We start from the raw sequence: 27,796 nt of genomic DNA on the forward strand, positions 1-27,796 counted from the left end.
TATTCTACATTTTTAGCAAAGCAGAGATTCTAAATATATATTTCTAATGATCCCATTATTAGTCACATGAAATGATCTAATTTTTTTAGATTAATATTTAATATATTTCCTTTTCAAATTTATTTCGCGTATTATACGCGACAATTTATGGAAACTCTTTCGTTCCTATCTTAGACGATCCTAGTTTTGGAAAAACTTCTCTTCCTATAGATTCTCTTCGATGTAAATTCAAAGAAGAGCTATTTGATGTATCTTACGTAGCCGAGTATAGATTGAAACAGGCAAGAAGTGCTTGATCCAACAACATCGTTCACACCTTTATCATTTTGGCTCAAACACGTGCTTTTTGACGCAAACACTATTGATTCACACACAAGAACGTGCACTGATATCTCTAAAAATAAATGTCGCTCAATGTCTTCATCAAATTGCATAACACGCGGATGCAAGAACGTTCACGCCTGGTATAATTGATATTCGGAATTATTGTTTGTGCCAACAGAACTGGCGCAAAGGGTTAATTTTGAACGAAAAGCATGAAAATCAGAGGAGATTCTATACAGAGATTCTTGTAGAGTGAAATATAAATATTTAGGAAATAGTTTTAATTCTACATAAAGAAACAAAAATTTTATGATACGCCAATTAGTAGAATTAGTGGGAAAAAAAACTTTCTATTTTACTGACAGAAAGAAAATTCTTCTATTTACACTCCTTCTTCCTCTTCTTCCCCTTAGATTAAATAAAATATCTGAACTTGATGAGTAAAAAGTAACTATATACATTTTTTCTTTCCTGATGCGATTAATATACGAATGCGAATTTGTAGAATCAAACCAATAGATCAGTAACATGTGTAAAAAGAAGCTCATTTAGATGAAGAACGATAAAAAAATAATGTGTAATTAGTTGTTTACCACACCAAAGCCAATCCCTACACAAACAAACAAATAGGAAACGCACGCTGTATGACCGAAGCCAATCCGCACTGGACGCATAATGAAGTTCCTGGTGAAATACTACGACTTCCTAACCGTCAAGTTTTCCACGGTGAGGCTTCAATTGCAGATGAAACTGTAGATTACACTTTAGCGTTCCAGTTGTGAATTGTTGGCACAAAGTGTCGGATCAACGTGATTGTTTCATGATACCTCATGTGATTTTGAAGTATTCGTGCCTCTTAAAATAATATTATTTCCTCTTATGTTGAAATAATCATTTTTATTATAATATAAAACGGTTAGTTATTTGTAGTGTACTCTCAATTTAAAACTCTCAATTGAGTTAATTTTAAATCAAGCTTCAGGTTTTTGATTCAAAAAATTATTAATTGAAAATATTTAATCGAGGAGCTGCGAATACTTTTGTTATCTATTAAATATGTACATAATTCATTCGCATTGCATGTTGTAGTATAAATGGCATGGCTAATAATTAAAAAAAGAGCTTGTCGATAATTGCATTTTATGCAACAGATAGTATTTAGAATAGATTTATAAAAGAGGCGATAAAAATCTGATTAAATTAATATCTGTATGAGATAAATCATATTTTTTGATTATGAACTTTTAATGTAGTTTATTCTGTTCACTTAAAATATTATTTTTAAGCACGTGTTAATATAATCTAATTTAATTTAATAGTCTAACTTGTATAAAATTATTTATATTGTATATTTATTTAGCAAAACTACGAATAATTGCTTGTTTATTCAAAATTGTACAGAAAATTAAATTAATGTATACATCTAATATAATAAATTACTGAAATTAATTTAAAACCAAATTTAAATTAAAATAGAGAAATAATTAAAACATAACATCTCAGAGAAAAACAACTTAAATATAGTTTTCATTTGATATCGTTTTTCAAAAAAATCAAATCTTCCTAATTTGAAAAATTATGCTAATTATCATGTCTCATTAATAAAAATACTAATAAAATGTAAAAAAAATGAAAAAACGCAATTAAAAAATGAGAAATGAAGTAGAATAAATTTTATTAGGAAAGAGTGACAGGCTGACATTATCGATAATTAGCCGTATAAGAAATGGCGGCTGATAATGGAGCATTCGCAATACGCGACGACCTTTCCGATATCCCCATGAAAGAATGGCATTATGTCGGAGAGGTTAGCCGCGCGAAGAACACGCGTTCACCGGCATTATCGTATGTTACCATTAAACTTTTCTTTTTCTACATTACAAATGATAATTGAACAATTCTCTGAATTGACTGAAGCATGGCATGACGCGAGAATATAAATATTGTGATATGAAACCGGAAAAATTCGTGTTTATCAAGAAATTATCCCTAGTAAAAACGTGTAGATGGTAGAAGTTAGAAAATGTTAACGAGTAATCAACGATTGTTGCTAATTGCTACTAGTTATTTACATAATTTATGAAATAGATTACTATTTTATTGCTTCCGAAGTTATTTGCTTTTTTAAACAAATAATAAAGAAAATAATACCTTTATAGAAAATTTAAATAAAAAAAAAGAATCATATACTATTCTATATTATAATCTATATTATAATCATGTATCTATAATATATCATTAATAGTTTTAAATGTTATGAACAATTAAACACTGTATTATTTACAGTTATATAAATTTATTAATTATATCTTTTCTTTCTATCTTTTCTCATATATTTTATCATTAAAATTTTCTTATTTATTAATTAGAAGCCACATGCAATATGTTTATTAATATGTAATAACTTACTTGAATTCTTTTTCTCTGAAGCTTTCACTCTTCATTTTTTCAAATATGATATCACTATTATCAAAACTACTAAGTTATCTTTAATGGTTATACAACAATGAAATGTAAAAAACTAATAATAATATAACTGTCGTTAATTATCCAGTTTGCCAAATTTGTAGCAGTCACTATAACACTTTTTACCAATCAAACGAGATGCTAATTTTTCAATTTAACTGTCTAACGTGATTGTCATGTTTACTTAATTTTCACTTGAACGAGATTGTTATATTTTCCGTCTCTTTAACCGGTTATTGTCACAACAATATATTAAGAACAAACAATTTTCATTAACTTTTATAAAACAAAACGATAATACACAAAAATGGAGGATGAAACGACACAAAAGAAAAATATGGCGGTTACAACGAACTGTGATGGCGCTTTAATCGACTCTCATCATTCTTCAATAAATTTTTTACATTAATTTGCAATAATTGAAATATTTGTTACAATCAGATTCTTAATTGTTCATTTATAAGTAGTAACAAGAATAAAATTTTTAAATAAGATTTATTTTTCTGATTTTTCATTATATTCACAAGTTTCTATATAAATGAAGCTGCACTTTGATAAAGGATACACGGATGTTTGGTTCATTTGATTTCAACTTCGTTTATAGATTTTTTACATAATTATAATAGATAAAAGATTCTTGAAGAATAATAAATATAATATAAATAAGGAATTTTAAAAGCATAATCTTTTGAAAAATAAGTTTTATATTTTTAATTATGTATTTAATTTTTTTAAAATATAATAATAATTAAATAAAATGTAGACAAATAAAAAACATAACGATAGATCTATTTGAAAAAATATTTATATTCCTTAATAGCTTTAAATAAATTTTAAACAAATTTTATTGCCAAAAATAATTATATATGTATTCATATAGCATATCGTCTTATTATAATATATTTATTAAATATAAATCTAAATATCAAATATTATTACATACTAACAATTCCATAAATTTTATCCTATTTCCCTTCTATTATAACTATAGACTTAATGTTTATTTGACACCATATTCAGACGAATAAAATCTTACGATTGCAACTATCGATTATCGTTCTAACCTCATTTTCGCTTTCGAGCTTGTAGCTCCCTCTTTTCTTTCCAAGTTAATTAGTCGAATAAGGTAAAAGTGGTTTATAATTTTATAATTAAAATAAACTTTCCTTGTTATCACGGTATATATCAAATATTTTTAAATATGTATCAAAGTGTTGTATATATATATGCTCACAATATAAGCTAATCAGTCAATCAATTTTAATCGTTATTCTCAATTTGTTTGTGACATAGTTTTATCAAGACGTCCATTATTTTTCGATGACAGAAGCTCAAAAAATGGCGGAAAATGACAAAGATTCAATGAACTTTATCAAGTAAGCACGATATGAAATATAGTAACACGTCAATGCAATTTATCAGTCGTTGCCCCGTGGCCTTCTTTATGAAAATTATTCGATTGGAATATGGCCAATAAAATAGACAAGGAAAAGTTTCATGGCCACCAAAACAAATATCAAGCACGACTGTCATGATTTGTGAAAAAGAACGAACAATTCTTTGTTTTCTTTATTCTCGCGTGAACGTTGTCTTAGAATGGTGTTTAAGTGATTGTTATAACGTCGAAAAAATATTCGTTATAATTGAACAGTTCTCTCGTCTTCAGTAAGTCGACGGTGTATTGCATAGTGAAGTTGTTTTATTAGAATTTTGCTATTTAATTAGACATGTTCTTTTTAGTAGTGGTTTTTAACGATATCACGAAATTATATTATAGCGTATGTAAAATAAATTGAGGTTATTTATTTTGTAATTAATGTATTGAACATATTAAATAGTATATAATAATATTATATTCAATAAATTTAAATATGTTAAAAAAATATTTCAATAAATATGAGAATTTCAATTGTAATTGCTAATGCGTTAAATAAGAAATTGAACAACTTAAATATTTACGTCGTAAATTTTTTTTTCTTTGAAATTTCTTTGAAATTTCATTAAAATTCTTTAAAATATGTTATTGAATTTAAAAATATTGCATAATAATAAATTTTATTTTGTTCTTTTTTACTTCGCGCTTTTTTTATTTCATACATACATAGCTATTTGCTTTTTTCTTGTTGTAAAGTTGTCACTCTTTGTGCTATAGTATTATTCATTTTCACATCACAATTTGCTAACGTTTTAGCTCGCAAATGTCTTTAATATGATAAAAATAAAACATATTTATAAGCAGTTAATGATGTTATGTACTTATTAGATTCACAATAGAGATTGACCAATCAATTAATAATTTTATCTTCTTTGTTTCAGGTGAGTAGGCGCTCCAAAGAACGTGCATCTCTCTATCAAGAAACGGGGAGGGTGAGTTAAATTAAGTTGAAACTATAGTGACATTAATAGATAGCAAATGCTTTCGAATAGAAAATTTAGAGAAAGGGAATCCACCATTTTCTTAAATTGATTTAAAATCTAAGTAATTATCGATCAGTCTTAAATAATTAATCAATCAACCTTTTTCATTTTTTTTTTCAAAAAATTCGATTGATCGATTCTTTATGATTTATTAATTAAATATGTAAAAATATATGTTTAAAAAATCGGATAAAATGAAAAATAATTTTATTACATATGATCTTTGAAATTTTTATTACAATATTGAACGTATAGATCTAGAAAATTTTCATTTCCATTAGAAAATTTTAATAATTATTAATAGAGATTTTATACAAATGTATTACAAATGTATTCATATAAATTTTCTAATATGTATTTATGAATTGAATTGTACATATACATTCATTGATTGTTTTATACATTTCTACACTTTTGAACTCCCCGTATAAGGAGATATGCATAAATAACTATTAAACTACTATTTTTATCACACTCCTTTCATGATTTCCACGAGCAAAACAAATATTTCCAAAGATTTTGTATAGTTACGTTTGAGAACCGTTATCTTTCTTCTGACATGTGTGTACGTAAATATACAATGTACACTACCTACGCAAGGAAATGTCGATACAAGCCTGTTTGATTATCATGCATGTTACGTTACATGGGACAGAAAGGACCTTTTAATAATTTGTATCTTTGTGTTCATTCGACACGTATCCATTCATCGATACGAGGAAACATTTATCGAAACATCGTATTTGTATTTGCAAGACGAATATAAATGGAAATACGTTATTCGATTAATTGGTTCCCTTTTTTTTTTACATATATGATAAGATATCCTTGCAATATTCGGAAGCAACGTTTCACAGAATTAAAAGAGGTAACGTTTCAATTGGGAAACGGTGAACAATTTGAATTAATAAAATTTGTTTTGTTGGATATGTGGGCAGTGGAAAATAATAATTTCGCTTATGAAGTGGATAAGTATTTTGAAAGATTAAATATTTTGATGTATCTTTTAACCATTTCCTTCCCATTTTGTTGCATTTATATTATAAAAATTTATAAAAGATACTGAATTTTTGTAAAATTATTGAACTTTCTCTTTTAATATTGCCCTTTTTTTATCTATCGTTGTTCTGTTCTTTCAGTTATTTTTTAATATTTTTAATTAGAGAGAAACTATCTCTTTTCCATTAATTTTCTTTTTCTACCATTTACCTAACCTAACTTAACACAAACAACTTACCGAATAAGAAAAAGAAAGAAAAGGTATTATCGAGAAACTTCTATCGATAAACCGAAAAGTGAAAGAGTTTTTTTTCTTCTCGGAAATATATCTTTCGTACGTGGATCGTTTCTCGATCATCTTCCACCGCCTCGAAGAAATATACGCAAAGAGCGTCTCGAAACGATCGAACTCTGAATAGGCTAGGCGAATTTTAAAATCGCGCGTGTAATCTGTCGTTGGCTCGTGTTTATGGCGGTCACGTAATTTCGTTGCATCGGTCCGCCGGAACGAGAGTGCCGCGCTAACGAAGACGAATCAATTATATAAACAACTGGGTCATAAAAGTTCACGGTCAATTTCGCCCGTGGGATTGTGAGCACAAGTGGGATTAGCAAGTAACTGGATCCCTGATACCGTGCCCGCGAACCTAAATGAATCCGATTCCTCGAATTCTTTCTCTCTCGATCAACTGTCTCTTCCTCGAACTTTGATTTTATTAAAACGTCTTTGTTACTTTCTTTCCTTCTTTCTTTCTTTTTTTTGGAGGCTAGGAGAGTGGGATATGTTATTTTTTTTATATATCTCGCCTTGATATACAAGAAAATATATATTTCTCGATTGTTTTTTATCACGCGTAGCGATGGGTTTAAGTATCTCGCAAACAGAGAAAAATTTTTTTGATTGGATTCGAATTTTACATAAATATTTTAGAAAATGAAGGATAGAGGAATTTAAATCTTTTATGAATGATTGTGAAAAGATGAATTTTTATTAAAACGTCTTTGTTACTTCCTTTCTTTCTTTCTTTTTTTTTTTTTTTGAAGGCTAGAAGAGTGGGATATATTATTTTTTTTTATATTTCTCGCGTTGATACACAAGAAAATATATATTTCTCGATCGTTTTTTATCACGCGTAGCGATGGGTTTAAGTATCTCGCAAACAGAGAAAAATTTGTTTGATTGGATTCGAATTTTATAATATAAATGTTTTGGATAATGGAGGATAGAGGAATTTAAATCTTTTATGAATGATTGTGAAAAGATGAAATGTTTGAAAGCGTGAGTACTTGAATTGTACTACGACAAATTCGAAACTTTTATAAGTACTTAAAACATCGCAATTATTTCTCGATTACTCAATTTTTATAATGTTTCCTCTTATTTTATCGGTTTGAGTTTTAGCACTTTATATATAGTTGCCATAATTCTACTTAATACAGCATATAAGAAAAATGGTATTTTTCTTATTCGAGGCATTTTATATCTGTTCGAAATTTTCATCACGTTTTCTCCTTCTCTTCGATCAAAGAATAGTTCGTAAATCATAGGTAAATCGATAATGGACTTCGATAAAAGGGAAAATAATTGGGTTGAAACTTCTTAATGTTTCTCTCAGGTTTGTCTCTAGCAAAGAATACTTTGTGTTTTCAAACTGTAACAAACGATAAATCCTACCACGCTCTTATCTCCCTTTTCCTCTGCGATAGTTTTTCTCTTTTGTCTTTTGAAAATATGCGAAAGATAAAGTCATAGGTAGTCGAGCTAGGCTAAAAATCTCAGTGTGTGCTTTCCTTTGGCTCGTGACCAACTCGTGATCCATCTAATGGAAAATCTTCTACGTGCTCCAGACGTTTAACCCATTCGAGTTGAAGAGGTTTTGAGAGGTTTTGAGAGGGAAAGAGTATGCTCCAAGTTTGATTAAAATTTTATTCTATTTTGCTTTGGAATTGTGTTGTGTTGTGAGAGTAAACGATTATCCTGTCTTCTTTTATTTACCAGACCAATCGATTAATGATTTTAAAACTTGGAAAAGGAACAGTAAGAGGTAATCAAAATTCTATATTCTTAAGATAAAATTTGAATTTTTAATTAATACAATTGGAAATATTATTTTTTTCTCAAAATATGGAAGAATTTGTTCCACGAAGCAATATAATAAACTTTATTTAAAAAAAAATAAATAAAAAATAAAATCTGAAATAATACATCTGGATTTTTGTATGTTTTAAAAAAAAAAAAGATAAAAATTTCAAGAGATTTGCATATTTTCATGTATAATTAATTACAACGTATTCATTTTCTCTAGACATTTAATACAATTAATATTTTAGTTATTTATTTGATATTATTATTAAATAACAATAATCTCACTTCTTCTTTCACCAATTCTTTCTACAATTATTTATTTCTGAAACGATCGTAATTGAATTATTACCATCGCAAAATATCAATAAAACTAACAAATAATAAAATGATTAAAATTATTTATTTCATATTCAATGAACGCACGACATCACCTTGTAACTTGAAACAATGAATCTGCACGCAAGCTTTTCCCTGTATAAAATGCATTCTTTTTTCGTGTCAATCAAAGGCACAAATTTAATTAATTATGCCAAAATTATCCACTCTTTTGCTCTTTGTTTGCTTGCTTTCTTCGCGAAGAAGGCGTAAATAATTTTTAAAAATTCAAACAAACACGCAACGTACAGATACATTCGTTTGGTACACTTGCGAGGGAAGAAATGTAAAACAGGATGCGGTAAGAATGGCATGAGGGTAGCAGTTATCGGTAAAACGAGCTTGATTTGACCAATCGAAATCGCGGTTTTTCTCGCGATCGATATCGTTTGTAAATATCTGTGACGTGATAGATTTAACGGCAACGGTTGTTTGATCGATTGTTTTTTAAAACGCCGATAATAAGCGTGTCTGATTAAGGAACCTGTGCTGACGGTGTGTATCTCTGGCCGATGCATTCCACAGTTTATTCTCACACCTATCAAATGCTTGTGCGCGAAAAACATTTACCATTTCGAATCGAGCAACAAAGAAAGTGACGTTCGCGTTTCTTCGAGCGGTTGACGAACGAAAAGAAGAGGAATTTGGAAAATATAATCGTGTCACGATATCGATCTGTTAAACACTTTAGTTTGTTTGTTTTTTTTTTTTTTTTTTTTTTTAATTCTTACATAATTTCAATCGTGCTTCTACTGTCAGTCAACTATTTAAATAATCCTGTGTATAATAAACTTGGACGATTTATTGGAAATCTGTTATCGTTCGAGGTTTAATGTTTAATCAAATGGATAATGTTAGCTATTAAATTCACTTAACCGAGCGTGGATTTCTATCATTACGTGAAAATTGATAAATTTCATTCTTGATGTAAAATTAACTAAGAGAAAATTGAAGATGTAAATTTGTTATTATTTTTTAAAAGAAAAACTCTTCTTCTTTCTTTCATTCTTCGAAATACGAATATGAGATTATTCGCTCTATATTTATAAGTAGAAATATATACCTACCGTAATTACAGCTCTCTCGTGAAACGTTGTTCGGGTAGAAAGAAACTTTTCCGCGACGCAACAGCAGAATTACATTTCGTCTGTTTCACCACGATCAAAAACACATATCTAAATCACGTTGGGTAAATTCAGTGTACAACTAAAACTGTTGCTTTCTACTCCAATTTCCTCGTATCAAATCGGCATACCGATGTCGGTTTAAAACGTTCAATAAATCCGGCTAAGTGAAACTTGAATTAAATTTTTAAAATCGATCGTGTTTATTCAAATTTCTATTCGATATATCCTCGAACGTAATGGAACGACAATCCTTTAATTATATTCAACACTTCTGTCTCGAAAACCACTTTCGTTTAGCTGATATACAATTTACGTTTTAAATCTTAGTTCCTCGTTTATATATATATATCGTGAAACGAACAATGACTGGGAGTAGTGATGGGATCAAGTGTCTCGCGATCAAAGCTTTGATCGAATTCGAACAATCCGTATGCAGATATTTTCCAAGTACACTTGAACCTACACAATGAGATATATAGATGCAAACACTTTTATATATTTTGGAAAATAAAAATAATAATTTATTCGCATTTCGTGGTCTTGCTTTTAAAATTAATTATAGTTTTGTGTGCAATTTAATTCTATAAATTCCTCTTTCGTATAATGATACGAAAAATATTATCAATAAAGAAAAAAGTAAAAGCTTTGTAAAATATCTTTTTCAAACAATTCAATTACACTTGCAATTATAAGAAATTATACATAAATTACGCGAGATCTGTTGTACGTTTTTCGAGCGACTTCTTGTGAAAGATTCGATTCTCTTCAACATCGAAATTCGCAAGAAATAAAAAGAGAGAAATATATAACGCAACTCAAATGTTACATGCAATTTGAATATGCGAGAAACATAAAATTATTCTCCAAATATTTTTTTACGCAATCATGCAAAGGATTTAAATCTACTTCTGTGAACAATATTCACAAAGAGGTATGGATCGTATCTTGGACCCATCCCTATCGATAAGATGGCGATCGATCGTGTGAAAAGGAGGTGTGCCTTGGCTTGATTCGACGTCAATTATTCCTCAGGCGTCAACCTATTAATTAACACAGATGTCCTGTAACTTTCTCCGCCGGTCGTGATTGTTCCGAGAGAGGCTCTCGAAACCGCCTCCACGCCTCGGATGGAAAACGGAACCCATTTCGTAGAAATGGGTCGTTGCACACCCGCGAATTAATTAGCGCCCGAACAGCGTGGACGCCTAATTTGGCGAAGACGTTTAACGAGGGCCGTTTATAATTCGAGGAATTCGTGGCCCTCGATCGAGGATAGAATAGGAAAATCTAAATGTTTTACTCGAGGAGGAGACTTTTTTTCGCCGAATAATGTATTGTTTATCTCATCGATTTCTTTTCTCTCTCTCTTTTTTTTTTTATTGGACGTTTTTGTTGGAATTAACGAAATGGAAAATTTTGTTCTTTTGTTCTCGAATACTTTATTTTTTCATGCGTGCATTTATATAGCTGCAATCAAACGAATTGTGGTAAATTGAAATTAAAATTGAAATTACTTGAATTGTTCAATTATCGATGTGAAAGTTGCAGAATTTTTAATTATCTGAATTAAGAATGTGTTAATATATTTATTCGTGGAATCTGAAAATCTATTTAAGAAGCTAAAACACACGAAAATTTATCAAATATCGTAAGTAATTTAATTTAATAGAGTTATCTCAACATTTTTATATTTTCTGTGTTTCTTTTAATCCCTAGAATGGATCGAAGAATATATTTATATATAAATAAATACATCTATGAAATGGTAGCAATTTAAATGGCGACAATATAATGCGACACAAACAACTTATTAGTTGATGTTGAATTATCAAATCAATACTTGGATACCGTGAATTTTCCCAATATTTCCCAGCGACCTTTGGCAACGTGGCCTAGATCAGAAATTACTAGCACGAGTTTAACAATGCGACCAAGTATAAAAGAATGAAGTGTTTTCAAAACCTGCGCCACGCAGATGAATATCGCGTGTATTCGAAAATGTATGTACAAAGTCGCAGTTTGCGATGAAAAAGATCATTTTCCACGTTTTTACATGGTCATTATTCGTTGCCTTTCCATCGATTGTTCGAAACTTTCCTCGCTCACGTTCGAATAATATTTTTGCGGTCGTTTTTTAATGTAATAATCGTTACACCATTTCGCTCGAAAGAGATTAATAAATAATTTCGAATTAGACGATGACTTTATCTAAATCGATATTTCCAAAGACGACACGTTTTTTATCAAGGAAAAATTAAAATTGTATATTTATTCATTCGCAAAAGAATATAATTTTTCAGATTCAGCGTATAAAACAGTTACGTAAATGTGAAATTAATCTTTGGATATAACTATATAATTTTTCCAGTCTTATAAATTTATAGTTTTATAAAATTTTTTGCAATAATAAATTAACCTTTTTCTACGAAAATTATAAATTAAGAAATTCATAGAATCGATGAAAAAATAATTTTATAATTGATTTGCAACGAGCTAAAAAGTGTTTCGGAATATGCGAATAGCGGAAAAGAATTTTTCCATACAATTAATTGCTATTCTAATATTTATCTGCCTTAACATTTAATATTCGAAAGTGTGGCGAATTGTGAAAGGGGGATGAAGCAATTGCGGCAAATCGTTAAATAGTAAATTACGCTCGTCCATATAAATTCACTAGTTAGCTGGGAATTCGCGTTGATTGGACGCGTGTCCCGCCGGGTTTTCGAAGCCTTGGCATTAATGGAATTTATAAGTTCCAAGATCCGGAACAAAAATGGCTCCCTTGGGTTAGAAATTATTTCAGATCACCGTCATCATCGATTATCGACTCCTCCATTTTTCGTGTCCCTCAAACGGTTGGAACGCCATCTTCAAAAAAGTATTTTTGATTTTTTTTTAAATTTTGCAATGGATGCAAATTTAATGAAACGTAAAAAAGGTAATAATATAATACCGATTGTTAAAAAGTGACGTGACGATTAGGATTATTACGAATATTATTAAAATGTTATTATGGATATTGTAGGGAACGTGAAACACGATCCATGAAATAATAACACAACGGTTATAGCTGTTTATATTCGCAGTCGATTTCCGGACACGGAACGAAACGAACGTGTTTCTCTCCGTTCTCCGTGTCAAGAGCGTAGTGAATAAAATATTATACTGTTATATATTATTATTATATTAATTAAACAAATATAGTTGTGCAGTATGAAGATAACTATATAATTTTACAAGTTATAAAATAGGATATACAAAGAAAATTTTTATTTTTTACAATTTTGAAAAATTTGAAACCGTAGTGAAAAAAATATTATACTCTATGTATTGTTATTATTATATTAATTAAACAAATAGAGTTGTGCAGTATAAAGATAACTACAAAATTTTACAAGTTATAAAATAGGATATACAAAGAAAATTTTTATTTCTTACAATTTTGAAAAATTTGAAACCGTAGTGAAAAAAATATCATACTCTATATATTATTATTATTATATTAATTAAACAAATAGAGTTGTGCAGTATAAAGATAACTACAAAATTTTACAAGTTATAAAATAGGATGTAACACAAAGAAAATTTTTATTTCTTATAATTTTGAAAAATTTGAAACCGTAGTGAATAAAATATTATACTGTTATATATTATTATTATATTAATTAAACAAATATAGTTGTGCACTATGAAGATAACTATATAATTTTACAAGTTATAAAATAGGATATACAAAGAAAATTTTTATTTTTTACAATTTTGAAAAATTTGAAACCGTAGCGAATAAAATATCATACTCTATGTATTATTATTATATTAATTAAACAAATAGAGTTGTGCAGTATGAAGATAACTATATAATTTTACAAGTTATAAAATAGGATATACAAAGAAAATTTTTATTTTTTACAATTTTGAAAAATTTGAAACCGTAGTGAAAAAAATATTATACTCTATATATTGTTATTATTATATTAATTAAACAAATAGAGTTGTGCAGTATAAAGATAATTACAAAATTTTACAAGTTATAAAATAGGATATACAAAGAAAATTTTTATTTTTTACAATTTTGAAAAATTTGAAACCGTAGTGAAAAAAATATCATACTCTATATATTGTTATTATTATATTAATTAAACAAATAGAGTTGTGCAGTATAAAGATAACTACAAAATTTTACAAGTTATAAAATAAGATATAACACAAAGAAAAGGAAAATTTTTTTTTTTATAATTTTGAAAAATTTGAAACCGCTGTATCTTCGAATCTGGTGGGCGTACATAGGATTTTCTTAGCTCGTTTCGAGCGGGAAACTCTCCTCTTTAGACTCGTTTTTCTAAATAAAATTCACCTCACCGTTGAAATTATTTTTATCCCTAGAAAACTTTGATATTGAAATCAGCAAATTTTTGAGAGAGAGAAAGAGAAAGATACAAAAATTAATAAAAATATCCCTTGAAACGCGTTTATCAAATTATGATTCAATTCAATTTTGAGTTGGACGAAGCGGAATCAAGATAACATAAAATAATCTCATTAAATTAAAATCTATAAATTGTCTTCGATAAATCGTATGTGGATAGATAAAATTGTCAGGAGTTAAAATTTTTTGTAATGAAAAAGAAAGAAAGAAAAAAAAACGGATGAAGAAAGAAAGTTTAACTGGAAAAGAGAAAAGAAAAGATGGAGTCAGCCCCCCGTCTAGGGTTAAGAAACGGATAGAAGGCAGTTGGAGGTATCGATGATTCACGAGAATCTGCAGTAGACGAGGTCTTTGAATCGTTGTATTGCGATACAATGCCAAGCGTGGGCCGAGAAGATTCGCAAATCTAACACACGTGGGCGGTGTGCGTGGATGCAATATTAATCACTCGTAAATGAGAATTTTGCTGGATTAGACGTTAACCTGCGAACACTATGATCTATGAGTATTACGCCGTTTCGCGCAAATTGTTTCATCTCTCTATCCCTCGACTCGACTCAACTTTCTTATCTCTTCTAATCTAAAACTTCCTGCCCAATTCCCAAGATCCACCTGAAATGTCTCTTCCTTTCAAATAGACCATAATTCGTATTATATAATATTTATAATATAATCCAACAATTTATCGAAAAATTATTATCAATTGTTTGCAATTCAAAGATCAAAACTTGCCAAGAAATTGCAATTCTTAACGACGTATAAGAAAATAAATGGGAAAAGAAAGGAGAAGCATTTTTCGAGTATCTCGTTCGTCGAAGAAACTTCGTCTTATTTTTCATTCGCATAAAGCAGTACTCGCGAAGTATTAGCCTCGCTCGATAATCGAACAAAGAAAGACAGAACTGCGCGACTGTTGGCGACGATTAAGTGAAAAAAATCGCAGCAGGAAGTAGTTGGGATTTTGCGTCGCAGATGGTAGACCGAGAGATATCTGGTGGAAAAAGAGATCCGCTATCGTTTCGCTTATCGTTAGCCCCGATAAAAGGCTGCGAACGATTGCTTTGCCAGTCCCAAGGGGAATAATCTAAGGCCCAAGTTCGAGATTCTCTCGAGTGGGGCGCTAAACGCTTGCTACAAGGATAAACTCGTGATGGTTCGAATGAACTTTCGTTTCTCGTTCTTAGAGGCTCTTCGTTTGAACGCAGTCTATCTTAACCAAATCTTCCCCACGATTCAACCTGCAGATATGTGATATTTTTGATGCATCGTTGACGTTTGGAATGAAAGAACGTGGACATAAAAGTAGGTTGTGAAATTGTTCGATTTTCGAGAATAGATATTTATCCTGTTTAACGGATATTTAAAGAAGTGTTTCTTCGTTTCTATCATTCTTGATTTTGTAATTTTAACGTTGGTGTAATGTTTTTTTTTTCAAAGTTTTCAATCATTTTTAATCATCATCATTGCTGTCAACAATGAATAACTCTTGTAATCGAGTTAAAACTACGAGTTTTACGAGTATTTTATTTTTCATTCGACAAATATTATACGTATGTTTTAAAGCATAGAACTTACAATTGGACAATGATCAAGCGTATTATCATTATCGTGTAAATACATTATTCTTGTATCATATGTGCATGATTATTAGAGTCAAATTGATAATTTATCTCGTATCTGTTTAACGAAACATCGGGAACAACTATCCTTATAGAATAATCTAATCGCGTGGATGAATTAAAACGACATTTTATCGGCAGTTTGAATCATCATATGATTCAAATAATATATTGGCGCGTTATATTTCTCCAATCTATGCTTGAATAGAAGAGTTTGAAGTATTGTTAGAAAAAACGCGTTTCGATTTATATCCTGGAAAGATTTCAATATAATCGTGGAATACGATAAATTCTCTGAATGGTGGCCGACAAAATGGTGGAAGGCTTTTTGTCCGCCCCCCGAAAGTTCAAATTCCTCTGCGAAATCCTTTTCTATTCTACGGCAAGGCGTTGGAAAAATTACTTCGAAACGAGGACGACAAACTTCTAGAAACGACGCCCGCTTTCCATACCTTCTCCCTAATGCCGTTATTTAATACCTCGGGGATCTTTCAGACGTCCCAGTTCGCCTTTTACGCCATTTTTAAGGAGGAGGGGGAAAGGTCGATGCGGATTTATCAACCCCTTCCAAGGGCAAATATTTGCAGTCGAAATTTTTTTTTTTTTCTCCTTTTACAGAAATTTTACAGAAATATCGACACGAGATATCGATATCTCTTAATTAATTATTCTCAGAAATATCTTTCGTCCCCGTTACGTCGTCTTCTCGATTCTAAAGCAAATAGAAAAATTCACAGATAATATCAGTTTATACTTAAATTAAATCAATTGTTGCTCTAGAAAACGAAGATGGATATCCAACGTTAAATGTATATTTATGCGTTAAATATCCACAATACGATAGATTATCATATTTAAAAAGAATAAAAATCAATTCCATTTCTTCTAAAATTTGCAGAAAATACAAAAATCCATCACCACCAAACCTACCACGATCAAATGAAATTTCGTTTAGAATTTCTTGTATACAAAGTATCGCCATATGACTCTTTCTGTAATGTAGATACAACCCATTTTTGTATCGTTCACTTTACGAATCCAGTTTTTTTTTTCATGGTACGAATAGGTATACACGAAATGTCGGTAGGTTTAGTGTTAATAATAAAACAAATCTCCATCCTCCCGAAGGATGTCCCACGGAATGATACGCGGGGATGATGGATGAAATCTACTTCAACCAAAGTGGCCAATAAATCCAGTGTTCGTTCTCACGCAATATCATCGCGTGTTAACCCAACCCTTTCATCGAAGAAAACAGCTCCGCGATTGATACGAAGAAGAGAGAGAGAGAGAGAGTATGATGAACTTTGACCGCCCCCTGCGGTCGTTGCACGACGTCCACCCCCCCTCCCCTTCAATGAAAGAAGCAATTCGCGTTCACGTGGCAAACGTCGTTCAACACGTGCCACTCGACGTTGCGAATACATCATTGAACACGATGTGTGTGTGTGTGTGTGGATTGGCTCATTCATAAAGGCGGAACTTCTTAAAGTACGCGCGCTCCTCTCACCTGGTCGCCATGACAACGAGTACATATTTTCATTCACAACGAGATCGTAGATGAGGTGATTCATCGACGAGGAGTAGCGAGGAGGAAACAGCGTTCTGTCAGCAAAAGGATTATCGTTGGACGCGGAAATAGAACGAACGACGCGATGCAAGAAAGATGAAGGGAAGAGATGTTTCTTTTCTAATCATTTCGCATCGTACAAGTTGTTTGCTGGTTGGAACGATAATTTAATTAGTGGGATTGGTGATGTAGAATTACAATTTACTTCTCACGATTAATTCAATTTCGCAAGACGGTTCGTTTAAAGTCGGCCACGATTCGCTATTTCAATTTCCAAACGTTGTTGAATCTATTATTTATCTCCGTTTACAATATTCTCATAATTATAAAAACGTGAAAAATGTGTAAATTGTTTTGAGAGATTGTAAAATAAAAAAGAATTCTAAAGGATCTACTCGAAAAGGGTAAACTATAAAGCCGTTCACCTGTCGACACTGAGCCGTCAAAGTTTGGCCGTTAATGGTCGAAACGCGTGACTCACTTCCGCCGACTAATGCACAATTGCAAGTTTAATCGCGAGGAACGGCACGAACTGGTCACTTCTTACTAATCTGTACACGTGATCTCGTTCGTTTCCTCGACAGATTTCGATGACGTTTGAAACGGGGCTACCTTCAAACCTTATCTCTATGAACGTCCCACGCTTATCTGTCGCGTCGAGGATTACAACTGGAAATACTTTTCTTTTTCTTTCCTTTCTTCTTCTTTTTTTTTTTTTCATGTATGCGGATAAAAAGATTTTATCGTAAAACGAAGCTTCCTGAGAGCTACGTAGTTATAGATATAATTTACCGAAAACTTTTATCCGGACAAAACTTGTGGACTGATGTTATAGCACACATGGCGTAGATAGGTTCGAGAAACGTAACGATAATTTAAACAAAAGGAAATTTATAGCGCGTGAACGTGTATATAATAATAAATTGGGCGAGTGAACTTATTTCACAAGTGAAAGCGAAAATGGTACGATATGTTTGGCTGACACAATGAGAGAAAATTATTTACAAACAATTTGATAAATATTAATAAAATCCCCTCCTGAGAGGAAGAAGATTATTGAAAAGCACTATCTATAATGTTTTCAATGTTTCGAAATGTGTCGTATTAAACAATTATATGCTCGATAAATAAATATTATTATTAATAAGCGTCGCGAAGTTGTAAACGAGCTGTAAAAGGTGTAAAAAGGTGAAAAAATTAGTCGAAAGATTAACTTCCTTTCTTCGCAATAAAAATGAAATATAAACGACGCGTTAATTCCCTCTGGCGGCTAATACAGCTATTAACTTTTTCTTTAACAACCTAACCTAACCTCTCTCGCCGTCCAAGCGCGTAGATTCTCATCAAATCTTGGCCGAATCGCTGCGAGCGGACGAAGAAAATTGAAGAAAAATCGAAAGGTGGATCGATCGATTCGCTCGTCATTCCATGCCAATTTCCAGGGAATCTTGAGTGGAACGCGGCGGAGGACAATTATCCGCGATATTGCACGATTGTGGCAGCCAATATGGTGGCGTTTGCAACATCCTGTCTTCTTTGTATTTCGCAGCCGACCCGTATTTATGAAACTTTATATAGTGTAACTTCGTGGAATCTAATTTCTCGGGGCTATCGACCGTATTAACAATGGAACTCGTTCTTCTTAAACTGGGACAAGTGGTAAGTATCGGGTGATATATTCTCTCTCTCTCTCTCTCTCCTTTTTTTCCCTGTTTATTTCTTTTTTTTTTAGAAAATTTGCAATATCTCAACTTCTCCTGTTATTTCAACGAAACGTAATGAACGAATTCCGCGGGTATATCAACCGTTCGGCCGACGATAGGACTAGTCTCGAGGAAAATGGAACACGCGGTTGCTCCTTGAGAAAAGGAACTGTTGTGAAATGTCGGATTTAATGCACCGCTAATAAGTCGGAATGTATGTCTACGAACGTTGATCTTAGAAAGTTGTGAAATTCCGGTTTATTATATTTCGTCGTGTTTATTGTTTGCTCGTGGCTTTGCGCAATCTCGTCATTAATTTTCATTAATTCGTTAATAGATGGATTTCATAATTGTCGTTAGATAAGAAAAAATCTTGATAGAATTGTTGACACGCGGATTTGAAAATCTGCTTCGAACAACGAGTCGAAACTTATATATAAAGTAATCGTTGCTCAAATATGTTATTTACTTATAATACCTTGATTAATTAACACATTCTCTAAAAAGTTTAAATCCGTGATCCGGACATCTTTAAACATCCTTTCCTCAATCGTCGCTCTTCAACTTTGGTTGAAGAAAGAACGAGCAAAAAAAAAAAAAGTTTTTCACGCAAGTTGCCATTAAACAGAAAAAAAATTACGCGTTTTTCTCATTGTTGCAGCCAGCCAGTTTTCGCGACACCTTGGAGCTTCGCTCCATTTCGCTCGCGGGCCTTTCATTTTGCACGCCTCGTTCCTTTACACCGTGATGTTTTTTCACGCCTTTCTTCCTACAATTTCTTACCGCGTATCGGCACCGCCACTTCTATTTCTAAACTTCTCGCTCGGACGATAAACTCCCCTCCCCCCCCTTTCGAGAGAATACACGCCACCGAAAATGGCCACGACTCGCGTGGCTTTAAAAAAAGATCTGCACGTTTGGAGTTTGCTGCCCTCGTTCGTCGTTCCGTTCCTGGGATTCATCTCGTTTCGAAATAAAGTCTGGGAGGTGAGGGATGAACGAACGATGAATATTTTCGGGAGAATCGATATTTGAAGAAATTTTCATCGAGGAAAATTGAACGCGTTTGATACTATGAGTTTTGAATAATAATAATAGTAAAAAAAAAAATTGTTTGTAGATAGAATTAAGTGGAAAGGAATTGTGAGCAATGAAATATTAAGAAAATTGATCATTTTTTTTTGCCGCTACTCGACGTTGAACTGAATCTGTTCCACCGCAGGATACGAAATAATCGTACATAGAGAGATATGCAGAGATTTTTCCTCCTCTCGTTCTTTTCCTGGATGATGTTATTCCCTCCGATATTACGTTATCGCTTTGTCATTTTCCACGTTTTTTTGAATTGTTAATTAATAAATTATCCAACGTTCGACGCGGATGGTTCGAACGATCGAAGGGAATAACGTGGCAGAAACGTATTTTCAGTGGTTATATTCTTGTCTTGAAAATTAGTTTATAGTTTATAGTTTTAACGGGCTATTATGCTTGGAAAAATATACCAACGATTCGTTCTATCTTCAGCCACGGGGTAATATGTTCAACTCTACTACGCCTTTTAAATGGTAAAAGTATATTTCCCGGAATATTACGGTTCACATTTCCGAATAATGTTTCGATGTGTTTAACGTGATCGATGAACAAACGATCACCTCTTTCGATCCGTTTAATATATCCGAGCAATATATTTCTACAATAATTGGAATTATTTTCTAAAATAAAATTGTCGATTTTTAAACTTAAATTTTGATATTTCGATCAATCAATTGTTATCTTCGATTCATAATTCGCTTTCGCGGAAATATTAATTACGTTGTTTGAATTGAAATAAACTTACAAGAATGTTAGAATGCAATTCCAACTTGTGCGTGTGATTGTAATTTTAATTAATTAATTATTATCATTAGAGTGATAACTAAGGGTGAACTATACTATCAGATTTCACGGGTGATAAAGCACGTTCGAATCTTTATTACTTTTATTATATTTATTATAAAATCTTTCGAACTCTCGTAATACAGAAACACTCTTGTCTCCTTGACTCCCTTTCAAATCTTTTCTTTGAGCTGAAGAAAGGAAATTTCCTTATTACGAATTGTAGTAATAAACACAAAAATTTGAGATTTATTTTATTAATACGAGCACGCATTAAAAGTACAAAATTGCACAACAATCGAGGAGAACAATTAATATATAAAAGCACGTTTACAAACACTCTCGTAACAACAAGATTATAAGAGGATAATAATAATAATAATAATAATAGAAAGCCGTCATTGGACGATAATTCTCACGATTTTAAAATAATTCTCTGATTTATGCGCAATTAAGCGGAAATAAGTGTTCGTTATTGGATGCTCTCGTTAAAGTTACGATGGAAACACGAAATTCTCGAGCAATGTTTTCACGCGTTTTCTCTGCTCGAATTCGTTACGAGCAGAAATTTCTGTCATTATCATTTTACGCGAATTCGCGGAAGCGCGCCAAGCATCTATCTCTCTCTCTCTCTGTCTGATCTGCGAGAAAATTTCCTGTATCTGGAAAATAATTTTCGTGCCTGACTCTTTCCTCTTTTGACTTTTTATCTAATTTTTTTCCTCTTCCCCTTCTTCTTCTTCTTCTTCTTCTTCTTGGAGAAATAATATTTCACGAAAGTGTTCGTTGCGCGTGACGTGTAGAAAGAAGAGGATTAAAGTGGGAAAAAAAAATTGAAAGAAAAATATATGAGTTATCTTTTTAATGGTTACAATTATCATTTCTTGGTTTTGGATGTATAGAAGTTAATATAAATAAGGTGTACTTGACACGATTTGAAAATTTCGAAATAATATCTATGAATAGCGTGTTATAATACATGTTGTAATAGATATGATCACGCGTGTGTGTGTGTGTGTGTGTGTGATAAAAATTGTGAGTCGTGAGTTTGATCGAAACAGATGGAAAAATAGCTAAAAATGAAGCTATTTTCTAATATTGTGTGATTTTCGATACGTAAAAGCGATATTAAAAAAGTATTTCACGATCAAACGTAGACTTATCTGTGAGTAAGTGTTATCTTAATAATAATAATAATAATAATAATAATAATTCAATTTTTTTTTTTTGAAAATTGCTCGATCGGATTTTATCTTTTACATTTATTATTGTTATTATTTTTAATAATAATAAGATAATTGAGGAAGAAATAACGTTTCGATATATTAGATCGTGTGTTGATCGAAGAATATTATTCAAACATTTTTTCACAAAACTCTGTTATTTTAATTCTTCAAGAAATTATTCAATTATTCTAATCAAAAATACAAACACGATTGGAACAAGTGATCTTTGCAAAACTTTCACATGAATATTCACACGATTTTTTGACTTGTTCAGAATCCCATTTTCTCTCTCGTCGTCGCACTATAATTTCCACTTTTATTTCCAAATAATAAAATTAAGATTAGACATTAGTAGGAGAAAGTAATTGTTATTTAATGCAACACCTTTTTCAAGATTTCACCTTCTGTGCGTATTATATAATTTTTATGCCGATCGTTCCGCTCCGCGTGTGATTCGGTGAAAATAGTCATCTTATCGATCTAAACTGTAATTTCGATGATTATTATTTTCACCTCGTTCAAAGAAAAGAAACTGAGACGTGATAATCAAGATTGACCAGGATTTTTCTTTTTTTCTTCGAACGAATTTCCTTCGAAATAACGATTATTTTTCCCCGATAATTATTTTTCTTCTTCTTCTTCTTCTTTTTTTTCTTTTTCGAGAAAGAAAAAAAAAAAAAGGAAAAAAATATCGAAAGAAGAGATAAAACAGATGTCAGATCCGTTGGAAAACAAGAAAGGAACATGCATCGCTTTCTCCCATGATTTATTTACGTTTTACGCATTACTTTCGCGTGCGCGCCTTGTACTTCATGCATTATTGCCATTCACTATGGGTATGCATCGGCTGAGAATGCGTTTAGAAATGGCACGATCACACAGCTGACCACGGTAAAACGGTCACTTGCGCTTATTGCGTTTGGAATCATTGATGCACGACTATCTTCCACATCGATATCTTCGTTTTAATTGTTTTAATTAATACGACACACGTTCGATACGAATACATAAGCACGGGGAAAACTTGAAATAATCTGAGATAAAAATTGAAATATTTCGATAAGCAAATATTATTCGAGAATGCTGCTTCGTTTTGTTTCTCACGATAGAAAACGTAATTGGTCGGATAAGAAAAGGCCACTTTTACATATTTCGAACAATAATTTAAGGCTAAATGAGTGAATCGAAGTAAAAATTTGTTTCGAGTAAAATTTTAACAGCGCCTACGAAAAGATTGAGAACCACTGTTACAACACGTATAAAGTTAACTGCCTCGACAATGTTTGCGCTTTTCGTCTCGCAATAAATCGGCAATAAAACGTAATTGATCGGATAAGAAAAGGACTCTCTTTATTCGGAATAAGAGTAAAGAAGAAAAAGAAATCGCTTCAGGTATAGTATAAAATAACATAATTATTCGAACAATAATTCAAGGCTAAATCAGCATAACGTGATTCGAAGTAAAAATTTATTTCCTGACGAAAAGATTGAGAACCACTGTTACGTATAAAGTTAACGCTCTTCGTCTCGGCTGTAAAACATAAAGGATCGGATAAGAAAAGGACTCTCTTTATTCGGAATAAGAGTAAAGAAGAAAAAGAAATCGCTTCAGGTATAGTATAAAATAACATAATTATTCGAACAATAATTCAAGGCTAAATCAGCATAACGTGAATCGAAGTAAAAATTTATTTCCTGACGAAAGGATTGAGAACCACTGTTACGTATAAAGTTAACGCTCTTCGTCTCGGCTGTAAAACATAAAGGATCGGATAAGAAAAGGACTCTCTTTATTCGGAATAAGAGTAAAGAAGAAAAAGAAATCGCTTCAGGTATAGTATAAAATAACATAATTATTCGAACAATAATTCAAGGCTAAATCAGCATAACGTGAATCGAAGTAAAAATTTATTTCCTGACGAAAGGATTGAGAACCACTGTTACGTATAAAGTTAAACACTCTTCGTCTCGCCTATGAAAATCGGCAATAAAACGATCACGCATCACCGATCCCTTTATCCAAAATTCTTATTGTTCGTTGTTCTCGAAAAACGGCGTTTATCTGTCTCTACAACCTTCGTCCGGTTTCCCATCCGATAAAGGAAATCGTTTTCTCCGAATGTTTTCGAAAGATCTTGGTTTATCTTAATTGCGGAAAGTCGGGTGGTTTTTAAAAACCACGCAAGCGTTTTATTGCGCTTAGCAGAGAAAGGTCTCCTTCTTTCTTCCCAGGGGGAGAGACGTTGCATCGGCCTTAAGAGTGGTTAATCTTCCTTTTTTTTTTCATTCGCGCGAGAAATCACGCGGATGAATCACCCCTCGTTTCGCGATTAAACCGCGTGTTAACCGCGTTCCATTTTCAACGATCGTGCGTTGCACACACGTTACGTTATCTCGTGCTCATTGTGCTTTTCATTAAGTTGATGGGAAAGCAATGTCGATTCTGATTAGCAAAAGTGAATCAATTTGTATATCCGTTTCTAAATTGTAGGAGAGCCTTTGTTACACCTATGTATGCTCTCGACCAATGTTCCATTGATACGAACAGGTAGTAGGACATTTTCTATCGCTAATGCGTACAAAGCGTTTATTCCTCTCGCGTGGGACGACGAATGTCGTTGTGAAGCGTTTCTAAAGTTTGTGAGATTTGATTAAAAGGGATAATGGCGCCGTGTAATTTAATTTTCAAAAAATATTAAGATCTATAAGTGGTAGATTCAACTTTATTAAGGAATAATATTTTCCTTGACGAAACGAGTTATTTGTTCATTGTCGTACAAACGAAATTCCCTCGTTTTGTTTCTTAATTATTAAATAAAAGCTTAATTAATTGTTTATTGTTATCCTACTGTGAGCTTGAATTTATTACATTTAAAATTATACCATATTCGTTTTTATTATTAAAAATATATATATATATATATGTTACGAACAGAATATATAAAATTCTCCTTGGAATTAGCAATGGAATTAGTCAGTAAAAGTTGCAGAATCTCTGTTACTCAGGTACGGATTTCCGACACGTGAGTGAGTCATTAATAGCAATTGGTCACGTGTAAAATTGCGTGGCAGGTGAAATCATGACTATCTGTTTCACCTCGTGAATAACAGGCGTTTCTCGAATTCTTCGAGAGATTAATCCTCGTGGTTGTTGTTGTTATCGATGAAACAATTAACTCGTCGAATGTTTGATCGTTAGCAATATGTAATATCTAAAGATGGGAGAGAGTTAGAGACGGAACGAATGACCTTTCTCTTGATCCTATGTCGTTCAATTTGTGAATATTATCGCCAATTAACCATCTCTGCCTGTTACACGGGCCCAGCTTATTCCGAGAATGGGACGCCATCTATCAAACGTGTCAAAGCATCATCATCCCTTCCTCGAAACAGCGATGCGAAAAATGGTCGTACGCGTTTAAATTCTCGATCGATAGTTGGAGGATGTAAGACGACTTTCGCCGTTTTCTTCGCTGGAAAAATGTTTGCGCTGTTTCGTTTCAGCATAAAATCGAATGTTTTTCACTTTTTTTTTGAAGAAGAAGAAGAAGAAGAAAACTTCCAGAGAACGAATTCGAATGATATATTCACTCGAGAAATATTTTTTTTTTTTCCAAGATTAATTCCAAGTTTGAAAAACCCAGATCTCTCTTCTGAGATAATACTCTCTCGTATTTTTGATATTAAAAAAAAAAGAAAACGTGACAAATTCGTAGCAATTTGACGTTTGAATGGCTCGTATATCACGAGGAATACACAAGAGCCACGTGTAAACCATTAAAAAAAACCGGAGAGTGGTTAAACGCACACGAATATCGACTCAACCACGAAATCAAAAAAAAAAAAAAAAAAAATACCACGTGGTGGAAGGTCCCCAGGTTTTTCACCCCAACGAACTCGACTCTGATCTTTTTTCTCCTTCTTCCTCTTCTTCTTTTCCTTTTGAGAAACGGAACACAGTCGCGTTTCTCACAGCAATGCATCTGGCCAGTGACTCGTTCTTTGAAACACTCGCCCACCTTGTCATCGTGATTGGAAACCCTTTCGTAGAATCAGGTCAGACAGCTGTCTGGCCGGGCAGGAGCGCACTGTCTGTCTCTTCCTCCGCGTCGTCGTTTCCTTCTTCTTCTTCTTTTTTTTTTTTTTTTTTTTCCCTCCCTCAACACGGTTCTCTCGCCAACAAAGACGTGTGCTCGAATCTCGTGCACACATTGAAACACCCACGCGGCAGCATAATAGGATCCGCGGCCCCCTTCTTGTTGTCCACTTACGTTGCCCAAAGTCCTCTAACATAAAAACCGACCTCTCGTCGTGAGGGAAAAATTAGAGATAATACTTTTCCACTTTTTTCTTTTTTTTTTTTTTGTGTTTATTCAAGAAGGATATGAAAAGGTATCGATTGTTTTTGATTTAACGTGTTATTCAAAAATTAGCATCGATTAGTTTAGTTTTTTAAAATTAAAAAAATTAATCTCTAACTATCTTTATTGGTATAATTTATTGGATTATTCTAGTGTTAAAATTGTTTTGCAATTTTCGATATTTATAACGAGATATATGCGAGATATTTTGTTAGCAAAATTTATTGATAAGATATTGTTATACGTAAGCATTTACTACTTTATTATCTTATTAGCATAAAAATATCGATGTAATTATTGTAAAATGATTATCTTCAAAAATGTGCAGTTCGATTTTGATATCGGTTTTTCAACTGTTAGCATAAAAATATCGATGCAATTATGTAATTATTGTAAAATGATTATCTTGAAAAATGTTCGATTTTGATATCGGTTTTTCAACGGTTCGTAATTAAAAATTATTATTATTATTGACAAATAAATCTATTTAATTCGAGTTTATGGGAGAGCGAAATGTTTATGTTTATGCTAATGTGTGCGTTATAAAGAATAAATCAATCACTCGAACAGTAACTCCTGATGAGAGCTGCATCCGTTGATAACGAGTGTTAACGAGAATTTGATGTAATAAACTTTGTTCTTGTTTCACGCATAAAGTGTTGATATAAGAACGCACATTCGATAAAAAAAACGAGAACGAGCTCGGCATTTATAATTCATAATACGAGTATCAGTGAAGAGCAAACATCGTTTTATCTGGTGTCAATAACTTGGCGCACAAAAATATTGTACGAATTATATCCTTTTATACGTGTTTTAAATTTTTACGAACATCGAAAAATACGAGCATCCATGTGTTCGGAAATTAATGTGCAAAGGTAAATATTTGTGGGAAAAATGCAAATATTCGTTAACACGTGAATCATGGATACATCACGATAGTGAGTGAAAATAGTGGAATTTTCATCGAGTAAATAAAGACGGTGTTTTGAAGTGTGTCGCCTAAGTGAGATCGAAAAAAATGTGAAGCAATGAACAAGTTATTTTTTCGATCAATAAAAAAATTAACTCGTGTCTTATTGTGATCGAAAAATCGAACAAATTATTGAATAAATTTCAATGTTCTTCGAGAGTATTTCAATTACTTATTTTAATTATAAACTCAAACACTAATGGATTACTTTTAAATTAAAATTACACTTTCAATTAATTAAATTCAGA

The 27,796-nt window shown here is 31.9% G+C and overlaps 2 protein-coding genes across 9 annotated transcripts in view; one reads left to right on the forward strand and one right to left on the reverse strand.

The window, feature by feature from the left end:
• LOC105735512 (uncharacterized) overlaps positions 1-3,148 on the reverse strand; it is a 40,863-nt gene extending 37,715 nt beyond the window's left edge. For 4 of the 7 annotated variants that reach the window (XR_015291848.1, XR_015291849.1, XM_086907392.1 and 1 more), the window contains exon 1: positions 2,734-3,128. The gene's annotated coding sequence lies outside the window, so the exon portion shown is untranslated. Of the gene's footprint in view, positions 1-2,733 lie in introns of all 7 variants that reach the window. The other 3 variants (XR_015291850.1, XR_015291846.1, XM_086907390.1) reach the window with 3 other exon arrangements.
• The window catches only part of LOC100863102 (uncharacterized), a 226,362-nt gene that overhangs the window by 131,039 nt on the left and 67,527 nt on the right, over positions 1-27,796 (forward strand). Inside the window, exon 3 of one of the 2 annotated variants that reach the window (XM_086907379.1) lies at positions 5,107-5,157. The exons of the other annotated variant lie outside the window; for it this stretch is intronic. Coding sequence (XP_086763505.1) covers positions 5,107-5,157 — 51 coding nt within the window. The remainder of the gene's footprint in view (positions 1-5,106; positions 5,158-27,796) is intronic. 2 annotated transcript variants of the gene reach the window in all.

This window comes from Apis florea, unplaced genomic scaffold (assembly GCF_048593485.1).
Source record: "Apis florea isolate Af1SG1 unplaced genomic scaffold, ASM4859348v1 contig_2839_pilon, whole genome shotgun sequence".
Lineage (NCBI taxonomy): Eukaryota > Metazoa > Arthropoda > Insecta > Hymenoptera > Apidae > Apis > Apis florea.